The sequence below is a fragment of the Salvia splendens genome, chromosome 19 (assembly GCF_004379255.2).
Source record: "Salvia splendens isolate huo1 chromosome 19, SspV2, whole genome shotgun sequence".
NCBI classification, from domain to species: Eukaryota; Viridiplantae; Streptophyta; class Magnoliopsida; order Lamiales; family Lamiaceae; genus Salvia; species Salvia splendens.
The window spans coordinates 10,890,391-10,903,939 of record NC_056050.1 but is presented as its reverse complement, the minus strand read 5'-3'; the positions used below and the strand labels follow the sequence as shown (position 1 = coordinate 10,903,939).

General features: G+C 36.6%; 1 protein-coding gene across 2 annotated transcripts; it reads left to right on the top strand.

Annotated features, from left to right (window-relative positions):
- Positions 1–4,373: 4,373 nt before the first annotated feature.
- On the top strand, positions 4,374–9,269 carry LOC121779990 (putative E3 ubiquitin-protein ligase UBR7). 2 transcript variants are annotated; one of them, XM_042177504.1, is made up of 6 exons: positions 4,374–4,966; positions 5,897–5,989; positions 6,791–6,949; positions 7,206–7,466; positions 8,333–8,947; positions 9,023–9,269. In XM_042177504.1, the coding sequence occupies exons 2-6, from the start codon at positions 5,903–5,905 to the stop codon at positions 9,110–9,112; spliced, it is 1,212 nt and encodes a 403-aa protein (XP_042033438.1). In that variant the 5' UTR covers positions 4,374–4,966; positions 5,897–5,902; the 3' UTR covers positions 9,113–9,269. The 2 variants fall into 2 exon arrangements, with proteins under 2 accessions (XP_042033438.1, XP_042033437.1); XM_042177503.1 differs by having other exon boundaries at positions 5,890–5,989.
- The last annotated feature ends 4,280 nt before the right edge of the window (positions 9,270–13,549 follow it).

Here is a 13,549-nt window from a genome sequence, read left to right as displayed (position 1 = left end):
GATGAATCAAGAAGTAAGCTCTCCGTGAAAAATATGGAAGTCGTGATGTTACTTGATGATTGGGCCAAAGCTGACGTCAGAGAACAAGAAAATGATTGGGATGATCATCGGGAGGAATCATAAGAAGATTTCACTTGGGATGAATTGTAGGCCAACCGTCAACCGTCGGCCAAGCCAAATAGGTAAGTAAGGTAAGAGAATTACGTGGGCTTTGATTCCCTAATGCAAATGAGCATTGGGGATACGTAGGCACCTCAACTTAAATTTTAAATTTATGTTGAGCTCAAGTCTTTTTTCCTTAATTTCTTTTTTTTTCCATTTGTTTCTACTTTAAAAATATGCAAATACAATTAAATAATTGTATTTGTATATACTCTAGTCGGTGAAGTAGATTTCTCTATAAGGCTAAATCAGGGAAACTTTTGACAATTCTACTATAATTGTTGATTGTTAGACTAAACATTTAAGGTTGAATTGTTAAAGGTGTCATCAATTTAGTTATGTAGAAATATCCCATTCGCCGACTAAGAGTATATATACCTATAAATTTATTGTTCAGAACTTCAAGTCTTTTTTGTAATTTGTAATTAGCTTTGTTGTAGTCTTGTAGACTAGTAGTCTCGTTGTATTTAAATTTTTTGTTTAAGACTTCAAGACTTCAAGTTTTTTGTGATTTGTAATTGTTGTAACTTGTAATCTCAATAAATTGCAATTTTCATCGTGATTTTTTGAATTTTATTTACGCACATTTCATAGATAAATAAATAAGAAAATGTAAAAAAGAAAAAATTCGAACCGCCAAACTGGCACGGAACCGACGGTTTTGAACCGCCATCTAAACCGACAATTTTTTGAACCGAAATCCTTGGCGGGCCAGTTCAGGTTCATGAAAATGTTAAACTGTGAACTGCCAGTTCCAAACCGGAACCGGCAATTTTTAAACCGTTTCAAAACCGGCGATTTTTAAAACATGTGCATGCCTATATATGAGTACAAAAGTAAATATGTCTAGTATACTAAATAAGCTTTATTTATATACTTATGTTTAGATTTTTTAATAATTGTTTGTATAAGTTACTTCTCCTCACAATTAGATAACCAAGTGACGCGTAGCACCATATGCTTAACTTAGGAAATGCCACTTGGATTAAAAACTTGCCAAGTAAAATAGGTGAGTCGGCAAGTGACCGACGTAAAAATCTGTATACAATTTAACACATTCATTCTTAGTATTCAAACACAGAAAGGGAGAGAGTTTAGAGGAACACGTAAAAAAGATAAAGGGAAAGAAGAAGCTTTCGACAAGTATGCGAGAAGTTTATTAAAGCTCAAATTCACACAACCCACACTTTTGTTTCAGTTATATGTATTATTTCATACAGTAGATATTAGTTATATAAATTATTTTTTTTTCTGATTAAATGTTGCCTTTAATAATTTATAGGATCGAGGGTCATAAATCTGGAAATAGGATCAGGAGTTCAGTAAGTTTATTTATTATAATTAGGTGTGTATAAATCACACTTTTAATTTTACATATTTTATGTGATTGATTGCTATGTGTTAAATTGGAGTGAATATTTGAATTATATGATGTGAGCCTGAAATGGTTATGTGTTATTTGATATTGATGGTATAATATGATGTGGATATGTAATTTGTGCAATGAATATGTTTATCTATAGTATTGGAGTTAATTGATGGAATATATGGATATGTGATTTGTGCAATGGATGTGTTTGATGTATGGTATTGGAATCATTCGAATCATGGGATTAAAGAGGATATGTGTTACTGACTCAATTCCCACATCGGTTAAAAGAACAACTGATATGGGGTATATAGACTAAATGAGCTCTCTCTCCTAATAGGATAGTCTTTTTGGATGAGTTCTCCCGTTTGGTCTGTATCAATTAGTGCTTTCATTGAGAGCCCAAACTGCCCACAGAGTGGTGGCCTGGCAAAGAACCAGCCGTGACCAACGTGGCCCTGACCAACGAGGACGTTGGCCCTTAAAGGAGGGCCGAATGTTACGGACTCAATTCCCACATCGGTTGTGAGAACAACTAGCGTGGGGTATATAGACTAAATGAGCTCTCTCTCCTAACAAGCTAGTCTTTTGAGATGAGTTCTCTCGTTTGGTCGGTATCAATATGTGACTGTCTTGCTCTAGATCTGATATACAATGGCAATGGACCTAATGGTCATATACGATGGCAATGGACCTACGGGTCATATACAATGATAATGGACCTACGGGTCAAAGAAAATATGCAAAGAGGGACCTTCGTGGAAAGGTCAAAATGCAAAGAGGGCATTCGTGGAAAGGTCAAAATGCAAAGAGGGGCCTTCGTGGAAAGGTCGAATTATAAAAAGTGACCTTCGGGTCGTATACAATGGAAATCCCGGGCAAATACCAGGCTTGATTAGTTACATAATATTAAAAAGGATCATAAAGGCATATGCATATGGATATGAAATTGTTTATGATATTATTGTTTCTAGTTATATATATAGTATAGTTAAAGAATATGCTTGATATTTTCTGTGACGTGAAATTAAAGGTGAAATTTATATACACTGAGTTGTGGCTCATATAAACCACTAATATTTTTCAGGCAAAGATATCACTGATGTTTTGGTTTATATGAGTTTTAGAAACTCCACGTGTTATCAGGGTTGGCGGCTGACGCATTGTAGCAACCTTCTTCTCCTCATCATTTTGTATGTAAATGTATAACATATAGAGTGGTGAGAAAGTCCCAATACAGTTTAAAATGTTTTAAAATATGAAACAGATAAATGTTGATTTCCGAGTTTATCTTATATGGGTGTTTTACGAATTTTACATGTAGGTTGGTTGCTTAAAAATTTCATATTCATATAATTACAAGAATATACGATAAAGGGACTGGTTGGGGTGTGATAATCTCTTTCGATGATGAAGACAATGGTGGTATGAGGAGAGCATTTGGACTTTATCTTCATAGGAATATTCTTGTTTGAATCAGACCTCCAAATCTGGCATGGCTCCTTGCCATGCCTGCACCTTCTTCTCGGACCCCAATCAACCCAAGGCCCTCTATGTCGTTGTATCTTATGATTTTGAATACTCCGATTCACATCATCCACTCCTTTGTGAAAGGATTTGTTCTCAAATCTGATTCTTCGATTCTTTTTTGGGACACCCGGATTCACATCATCCCCTCCTTCTTTTGAAGGATTTGTCCTCAAATCCCGATTAGGTATACCTACAAAATCGAGCGAGTCCAAATCAAATATCATAGTCCTAGTAGAGTATGATGAGTGCTAGGGTGTTGTAGTTGTAACACGAATAAACCATAACTGTGCATATCCTTAGAATTCTCTTATCTCATTTGACTATCTCTGTGTTTTTTATCTGCATTCATTTACTGTTTTCATTATTTACATTTAAAAATCCAAAAAAATCTTTGTTTTTCAAAATAATAAAAGATCTGTGATAGTTTTCCCGTTATCGATATCTAGTACTTACCTTTAGCTATACTATTTACACTTTGTATACTTGCAGGTTTATTTAGTGCTAACAAAAAAATGCATCAGACGCTTGTAGAAACAATATTTCCTAAAGTAGATTTGTCAATCAAATTGAGTGACATCGGGGTTTTGCTTTAAAAGTATTTCATTTCCATAAAAGTCGGCTGATTAGTCATTTTTCCGTCGTCCATACTCCATCTGAATAACTCGTGAACCGGATTTGATTTAAACATCTGGCAAAGCCAACAAAAAGTCAGGGCAGATATGTATTCCATAAAATCCAAAACATGGCATGACAATCATTCATTTCACGTCAAAGCATTTAAGCATCATTGGGAACAAAACCCAAATTCCTCGTTTGCTTAAAAAGATGTCGCAACTTGATAATTCCCCGTTCCGAATTTAGAATCTCACGGAAAATTCCCTTTAGAGAAATAAAATAATAACACAACCATTAGAGTGAGAAAACTTCTAATTAGAATGCATGCACCTTAATTAAAGTCTTTTATCTCGTATCTCGATTTTTGTGTATTTTTTATCATTCGACGACCGCCCATGGTCTCGTGCGCGACGCCTCCTTCCTTGACTCCTCGTATTTTCCTCGACAATGTAAAATAAATCCCAAGATTTAATTAAGCGCGTAGTTCAAAATCTCGCCATTATATTTCCTCGAATTACTTTATTCCGGGCTTAGAAAAAATTATTCAACCACGAATTGATTCGGCGAATTAATTAAATACTTTTCCCACAATTAAAAACAAGCCGAACAAAATTATTTACCATGGCCCAAGACTCCAATTAAACTAGCCCAATGACTAATTGAGCTAGCCCAAATAAGGAGAGGGATCAGCCCCTCCTCATTCCATCTGCCTCATCTCTCTCTCACCATCTTCCCAAAATCCACAAAATGAGAGCAAATCCCTAACTCTCTTTTCTTTCTTCCTCCTCACTACTCGTTTCTCATAGCGACGCACCACCACCGTCTCCGTTCTCCCCCCCTCCCCATTCTCATACCTGCATTGAATCGGTCTCCCCCATCTCCTCAATTTGAAATCCCCAAATTAAATCCCTTGCGAGTGACGCAGCACCGCTGCCTTCGCCTCCCTCTCACTCCATTCCATTCGAGCACGCCGACCCACCACCACGGCTCCAATCGCGCCACAGTCTTGCTGCTGTGCTCGGGTTCGAACAGCCACCGGTCTCAGGGAGGGAGAGCGCTGCTGCCTCTTCGCCGCTTCGCTGGATTCGCGTCGCAGTTAGCCGCCTCCATCGTTCCGGAGTCGCCGCCGTCCACACCCGCCGGTCGTCGGTGCCAGCTGTTCGCAGCTCACCACCAAAGCTGTTCAGGGTCCAGACCTGCCGTTGTAGCCAACACCCGTGCCCCGTCGTGCCAAGTTGCTGTCCGGCAGAAACTTGATTCACCCGAAACAGCCCCAAAACAAACCACAAGGTAAGTTTCTTATACAAGATATGTTTCTCGTGTGTGCTGTGAGGATGTTCAATTTGTGATGTTCGATTGGGTTCGTTGTTGATTTAATTTCGACTTTCGATTGATGCAAAAGGACATGCTTGATGTTTGGAGTGAAAGGGAATGGAGAAAACGTTTCCGTGCTCGAATTGGTTGATGGATGAGGGGAATAAGTTGGAATTCTCAGTCACTGTTAAAAGGAATTTTTTGAACTTAATTTCACAGTTGAGAGTTTGGTATGTGAAATTGTGAATAGCAATTACCTTAGAGTTTGGAATGAAAAAAAATGAGTTAGCCGTGTACTCCCTCCGTTTCTCTCATTTCTCTCTTTCTTGTGATGAAGGGAGCTTTGATAACTTGGTATGAAATGTGGGGTTGATGAGTTAGTTGAATGATGTGGTCAATTTTCCTAAAACAAAAAAAAAGATAAGTGAGACTTTAAATCACGGACATCTTAAAATTGCAAAATATGGCATTTTTTTTGCAGACGAAGGGAGTACTTATAAACCGGATAGAAATAAAATTGGGGATCGATTTGGCGGGAAATATGCCTACATCCCTAGGATACTCAATTGACAAAAGTAGAAAGAACCCTAAGAAAATTTTGGAGCCCAATCCTCTTTCTGTGTTAAAATTACTTTCCTCAATTGTGGTTGCTTAATCTTCCGATTAAACCCCTAGAATCGATCATTTTTATTGTTCTAGTCACGTTCCTTTTTTTCTCTTTCATTCTATTCTCATCCTCGGATTCCGTCTCGCTATATAACAAAATGTGCTTTTTTTAGTGTTCATGTATTATTTCCCAAATTTATTTTTGGCTCAAGTATCGTGAGGTTTTCGATTGCACAATGGATTGGGTTTCGCTCTTCTCCTTTTATAATCTTTACACGTAACTTTGCTTGAAGGGACTAGGGAAATATGTCTGACGTTTTTGACGATGAAGTTGAAGCTGAGCCCACGATTTCAATTGGGGATTACCTGAAATCTGTCGAAGAAGAGGAGTTGGTGAGTGATTTATTATGTATTACTATGAGCTTATCTAATTATTGATGTTTTTGGATAAACTAGAAAAGCTACCAACTCGAAATTCAGGGTGGGAATTTTGTGGAAAAGATGTTTTAAATGCTGCAATTAAAGTGCAGCTCTAGGATATGACGGTTATCCCCAGTAATCCAACACCGTATTTTTTACTGATTCATTAAATATAATCTCATTTCTTATGGTTGCAGTTGGTAGAAAGCCTAATTTGTTTCTCTTTCTGTAGATTAAGAACATGTTTAAAATCTGATTCTTACAGTTGGTCTTTCTATAAGACAAAATAGGTGGTAATGATTTTATTTTCAAAATTGTTCGAGACGCTGAGTTTGATGATGTGAATGTATGAATTTTGGCCGTGATTGGAGTTACTGGTAATCAATCTGCTTATTAAATAGTGGAGGCACTAACTCTTGTTGCTAAGATATTGTTTTGCGCAATACCAAAACATCTAGTACTATGGAGGCAGCAACTCTTGTTGGCAAAAATGTTGTTTTGCTATCTCTTCTTTCTCTGAGCATTGATCTTACTTTCCTTTCCAATTTTGATATCCCTATTGAAATTAATTTTTAAAAACAAGATCCTTTATGTTACTTGCCCATGCTAATAACTTTGACATGGGAGATAACCAACCATTTATTAAACTGGAAATAGATAGGATACAGTGAGACACAGAATATGCATTGCTATTTGTGTATTATGATGTATCAGTTATGGTGTTGATATGTTAGTATTTTCGTCACATGCCATTTTCTTTCATACACTTTAAAGGAAGCAGATTTAATTCTGGGAGGTGATGAGGGCAATGAGTGTACCTACGGAAAAGGGTATGTTAAAAGACAGGCAATTTTCTCATGTTTGACCTGCACACCTGATGGGAATGCTGGGGTCTGCACAGCGTGTTCTTTGGTTTGCCATGATGGCCATGAGGTATATTTGAGTTCTTTAATAAGTTTTGGGTTTTCATTATTAATTTCTTCGCTCATTCACGGTATATATACTTATGATAATGATGTGTATGTTTATTTGGCATGTAGTGGCAAGTTTGTTATATTTGGATGTGTACTTTACCTTCTTAGCTCCCATACATTTTAAGATATGTGTTAAAAGAAATGGTTTTAATATGGGGAGGAATGAATTACTTACACTATGGTTTCTAACTGATACTATGTGCTGCTCTAACTAGATACTGGAACTATGGACCAAAAGAAATTTCAGATGTGATTGTGGAAACTCAAAATTCGGTGAGGTTTACTGCAAGCTTTTAGCCAGCAAAGATGTAGAGAACACAAAGAACATGTACAACCACAATTTCAAAGGTACTTACTGCACATGTGATCTGCCTTACCCCGATCCTAATGTTGAAGAACAAGTTGAGATGATTCAGTGTTGTATTTGTGAGGACTGGTTTCACGAGAAGCATATCGGTCTTCAGTCTGGTGACAAGGTTAGCATCTATATTGTTACCTTTTGGCTTCTCTTATAGTTCACATGTCCTTGAAAAGACAAAAAGCTCGCATAATGACTGCGAAAACATTCTTTATGGTGTTTGCATATTTTTGTCGAAGGCTGTATATGTGTTTATTGTTAATAATAATAATCTTTAGTCTGAGAAGTGAGAACTGAAATGGTCAATAATGGAACAAACATATCCTGTACTTATGCTTGTTTTAGTGTTGGTTAACCCTTTTTATTACAGCATTGAGTTGTACTTCCTCTGTCCCATTGAAAATGAAACATTTTCCTTTTAGGGTTTTCTCATTAAAAATGAAACATTTCCTAAAATGGAAATACCACCATCTCTACTTTTTCCATCTCGCTTACTTTATTCTCTTTTCATTAACTCACAAAACAACACCACATAAAATCCCGTACCGAAAAGTAAACGTTTCATATTTAATGGGACGACACATTCGTTCACATTCAAATGTAGATTCTAATATATGAATCTGATTGGTTCCTCACAAATTACGGATGCTAGAAGACTAGTAGTTTGGTCTCAGTAATATTAAATCTCTGTCCCCTTTGCCACTGGCATGGTATGGTAGACATTGAACTGTTTTGTATTAGTGCTTTGTGGTGTGGTACAACCGTACAAGCTTATTGTTTTTTTGTTGAAAATGTGTAGTATTATCTTATTGTCTACATGAGACAGTTATGTAGTTATTAAGCGCTAACAATAAATTTGTTGAACTCTAGAAATATTGGTTTTCTTTGTCTTTTCTAATTATTATAATATTGTTACTGTTATTTTCTCCTTTCGCTATTGCGTAGTATGTATTTGAGTTTGGCCATCTTTCTATTTCCAAATAGATCCCTAGAGACGAGGAAGGCGAGCCACTTTATGAGGATTTCATCTGCCAAGGGTGTTCAGTCATCTGTTCTTTTCTTACTTGCTATCCTCAAATCATTTCAGCATCAGATCCTTCTGATACTGGGAAGGAAAAGGCCATTGAAAACACTGTTTTGATATCTTCAGACACACTTGATGACGACAGTAGCTCCATTGGCTCTTGTATAAGCAAAACAAAATCTCTTACTGTTCCTGAAGAAGGTGATGCAGAAGCTGTAATTAAAGGATGCAGTGAAGTTGCTGGGCCGAGCACCAACTGTATTATTGGAGGCATAATCGAGAATCTCCCAGATACCGGGAATAGCAAACCCTTGTTTCTTTCAAAAGGTTGGAGAGAGTTTCTGTGTAGGTGTGGAAAATGTTCGGGCTTGTATGCCCAGAGGCGAATTAGCTTCTTGCTCGACAAAGAGGACTCGATCGCTGAGTATGAGAAAATGGGAGAGCAGAAAAGGAATGAGAATATTCAGAAACTAGAGGGTGCTGAGTTGAACTTTATGAACAATCTGGGCCATGTTGAGAAGATGGAAATTCTAAGCGGAATTGCTGACATGAAGAATGAGATATTCTCTTTCCTGGTATGTCGATAGTTTTGAAAGCTAAAGGCATTGCTTTTTGGTGCCAATAATTTGGTTTTGTATTTTCCATTACAGGAATCGTCAGACCCCTCGAAGCCTGTCACGACTGTGGATATCCAGCAGCTTTTTGAGAATCTTGCAAAAAAGAGAAAGCGTTCTGATTAAGTTATGAAGCATAGTTGTGAAAACTGGCAATTTAAATCTAAATTTGGTGTTGGGAGCATAGTTTTGATATACTATTATTGTTTTATGCATCTGAAGTTCTTGACTTGGGTTGTAGATTCTGTATGTTATCTTAACAGTTAAATCAGAACTTTTTCTCTCTCTCTCTCCCGCAGGATCTTGTCATTCCTTTAAAGGGTGTGACAATTTGAGTATTCAGAGTCAGGTATGAGATTACTCGTTTTGGACCTACTCCTTCCCTCGGTACCATAAGAGCATGCACTCTTTGTTAGGCACGGGTTTTAATACACAATTGATAAATAGAGAAATAGAAAGAAAAAGTAATTGGAGTATTTTGTGACGGACTAAAAAAGAAATAGGGCATACTCTTCTAGAATAGATGGATGAAGTAGTACTTTTTATCATGCACTAGTATTAACACCTGTGCTATGCACAGAACATAAGAATTTCAAACAATAATAGTACAAAATATAATGAATATATAGAAAATAAAAATTTCAAGTAATTAGAAGATTTAAAAAATAGAAAGGTATTTATCTTGTTTCATTCTAACTGAATAATTTACTACTCTCTAATAAATGAAACATTTTAAATTCGACAAACGATTTTATACAATTTTAATTTATGATTTAAGTGTAGTAAAAATAATAAAGATAATGACAAAGAGAAAATGTGTGACTAATGATCAAAGAGAATGATTTAATTAGAATAAGTGCAGTTGGTAGCGTGGAACTATGATGACCTTGAGGTCATGGGTTCAAACTCCACTGGTTTAATCCGCAAGCCAGGTCAAGCAGGTTTAAGCCGATTTCGCGAAGGCGGGTTCAGAACACCTGTGTTAAACCAAAAAAATATGTGGAAAAAATGATCTAAAGTTATTCCTACTATATAAATTTAAATTAATTACAATAGCATTTATGTAAGTTTCTAGAAAACTCCCCTTGAATATATGTATAGGCATTAATCCACAAGCCCGGTCGAGCTCGAGCTCAGATTCCGCTGAAGGCGGGTTCGGAATACCTATGGTCAAACAAAAAAAATGTGTGAAAAAAGATCTAAAGTTATTACTATTATATAAATTTAAATTTAAATTTATATTAATTACAATGGCATTTATGTAAATTTTTAGAAAACTCTCATTTATATATGTGTAGATATTTAAAACAGTAAATGGAATAGAATACAAATTTTGCACATTAAGATTAGAGTTTTAAGAGTTGGAGCTTCCTCATTATTAATGTTAGCCCCGCCGCTCCACCGCCCTGCTTCACCACAGCCGGCCAGGTTATGGTGTGCTCCGACATTTCAAGATTTTATTTGGTTCCACTTTCTTCATTCCCAAGATTAATTTTTTAATTGTTTTGCTGTATTATTCTTCCACCATGCTCCGCCCGCAGTTCGGCTGCTATGCCGACGTTGACAGTACTTAATTCAAGTATTTTGATCTTGTGTTTTTGTATAGATTTTGTTAAGTTCTTGTTCTTTTAACTTCGATATTTATAGAGGGGAGAAATTTGGTATTGAAGTATTTGGGAAGCTCTGCATTGTGTATTGAATTGTTTGGGAAGTTTTGCATTGATTCTCGTCCATATGCAGCAGCTTTTGATTTTCAAAATACATATCATACAAAATCTAATAAATTAAAAGTTGAAATTAGAAATCTATAATTTAAGACATGATAATAAAGTATAACATCCCAATTGAACTATATTCAATGAAAAAAAAAATCAATTTTAATAGTATCTATTATCATACATACATAAATAAATCTTTAAAGCCCTAAATAAAGCCCAAATATGGACTACACAAATTAGTAAATGTCAAACCCTAAAGTGGCGCCCTATCTCTCCATCATCTTCTTCTCTCGCCTGCTACCATCTCGTTTTGCTTCCCTCCTAAATCGCCGTCGCCGCTCCACTGACGGAGGGAGTATCTAATTGCTACATCGTTGGATCTATAAGAACTAAATAAAATAAGTATTTGTAATATTATAAACAACAACAAACAAATATTTGTACAACAGATAAGAATCTGCATTTTGTGGACTGACGAAAATGAAAAGTGTCAAATTCTGTCTAAAATCTGCATTATATTTTGGGTTTGTAAACACCGCTCTTTTTTTGGGTTTTCTCCCTCTCTTTTTTATCTATCCTATGACAAATAAGCTTTTACATGAACATCAATATATTTATTTCAACTTTCTCTCACTTCACCTAAATTACATTAATTTATGGTTAGTTTTTAATAAAATGAAATAGCGTCCATATTCATAAAATTGCAGCAAATTTTATATAATAAACACCAAATTAATATTCAACACTATTAAGTTTTGATGACTTAGCATATTTATAATATATGGTCAAAGACTAAATACGTATATTATTTATATTAGAATATATTAAAATTAACTCAATTCTAACTATGTAGACTAAATTTAAATGAAGATATATTTACAAATTATGTATCTTAAATATTAACAACACGTAAATTTATTTATTTTTTCCATGGATATTGCTTAATTTATTAAAATTTTGACCGATCAAATAAATTAATCGTCCCAAGTCCCAACATCCAAATTAAATCCCCTTTACTAAAAAAAGATAATATCTATTAGTATAAAATTATTATATCACTACTACTATTTATTATAAAAAACACATAAAAAAGCCTTAAATAAAGCCCAAATATTTTACTACTTAAATTAATATTTAATCTAACCCTAATACTTCCCACACAAGAGGCGTCCCATTACCCTCTTTCTCATTCTCTTTCTCTTCCCAATTGGATCTGTTACTACCACCGCTCCCTCCGCCCCGACTCGCCGCCGCTCCACCGCCCTACATCGCCGGTTCATCCGCCGTACTGCACGCCTGCTTGCTTCACCTATCTCACCAACCTTGGCCAGCCGCCGTCTCCGGCACTTCTCTCGGTCAGCCACCTACCGTTATCCGCTGCTTTTGTTTTTCCTCTTCGTCTACTTTTCTTCTTCTCGCCATTGTGTCATATCTCTCTCGGTTTCACGCCCCACCCCAGTTGTTGCCGCCGTTGTCCTGACAGCCACTACATTCGGTGGCTGGGCTTGCTGCCGTCACTCTCTGTTCCTTCATGTCAGCGTTGCCCATGTTCACAGTGAGCAATCTTTCTTTTAATTTTATTCATGTTTTACAGAAGTTGTAAAATAAACTCAATATTTTGGTGTTCAAATTTTTAGAAACGGGGAGATCGAAAGATACTACCTTTGTGTGTCGCCGGAGTGATCGTCGGATTCCAATCTGAATCGCTCCCATGAGTTAAGCACTGCAATCAAAAAATTAGTCTACATTAGTTCACATGAATGAATAAATGCAGTTTCAGTTGACTTTACACCTATTTCTCAGTATTTCAAAACTTGTTTGGGAAGTCTTTGCAATGCATCCAACAATCAATAGGAGCTGCCTCTTTTCTGTCCAATGGTTGCCATTTTTCAAAATGACCAAAAGGGTAAACAAAATAGCTTCACATTTTCCTTCCAAAAAGGGTAAAAATGTCCTTTCATCAAACTGGCACTTTAGATTAGTATAGATTTGGATGGATGATAAGGCCAATTTCATGCATAGGTCTAGAGGATAAATTCGCGGATTTACTGGGTCTAACACACGTTTTAATCCAGGTGTGTAGAAGAATTCCGCCAGGTCCAGGAAAAGAAGAGGACAATCACATGTCCGAGGAAACTGGCGAAGAAGTGAGCATTATGGAGGAAAGATAGAGGAAGTCTTGGAGCCGAAGGGTAGAATAGAGATTTCTACGAAGGTTCTAGAAGATTAAGTCCGCACCTATATAAAGAAGAAAGCATGCATTCTGGAGGGATCTTCTCGGTGGAGACCTCTCTTTAGAGGAAAATTGGGGTGGTTCGCGTGTTGGGTTCACTTTTCGCTTTCTAACATTTCAGTGTGAGCATGGTTTAAGTGTGAGCAGTTTGATAAGGCCAATTTCATGCATAGGTCTAGGGGATAAATTCGCGGATTTACTGGGTCTAACACACGTTTTAAGCCAGGTGTGTAAAAGAATTCCGCCAGGTCCAGGAAAAGAAGAGGACAATCACATGTCCGAAGAAACTGGCGAAGAAGTGAGCATTATGGAGGAAAATTGCAAGACGGAGGAAGTCTCGGAGCCGAAGGGTAGAATAGGGATTTCTACGAAGATTCTAGAAGATTAAGTCCGCGCCTATATAAAGAAGGAAGCATGCATTCTGGAGGGATCTTCTCGTTGGAGACCTCACTAACTGTCTGAGGCTCGTAGCTCATTTTCTTCTTACACTTCGGTTCTTTAGAGGGAAATTGGGGTGGTTCGCGTGTTGGGTTCACTTTTCGCTTTCTAACATTTCAGTTGGGTTGTAACACCGTCCTGTCGAGGGCGAAGAAACAAGTTTCATTTTATTTT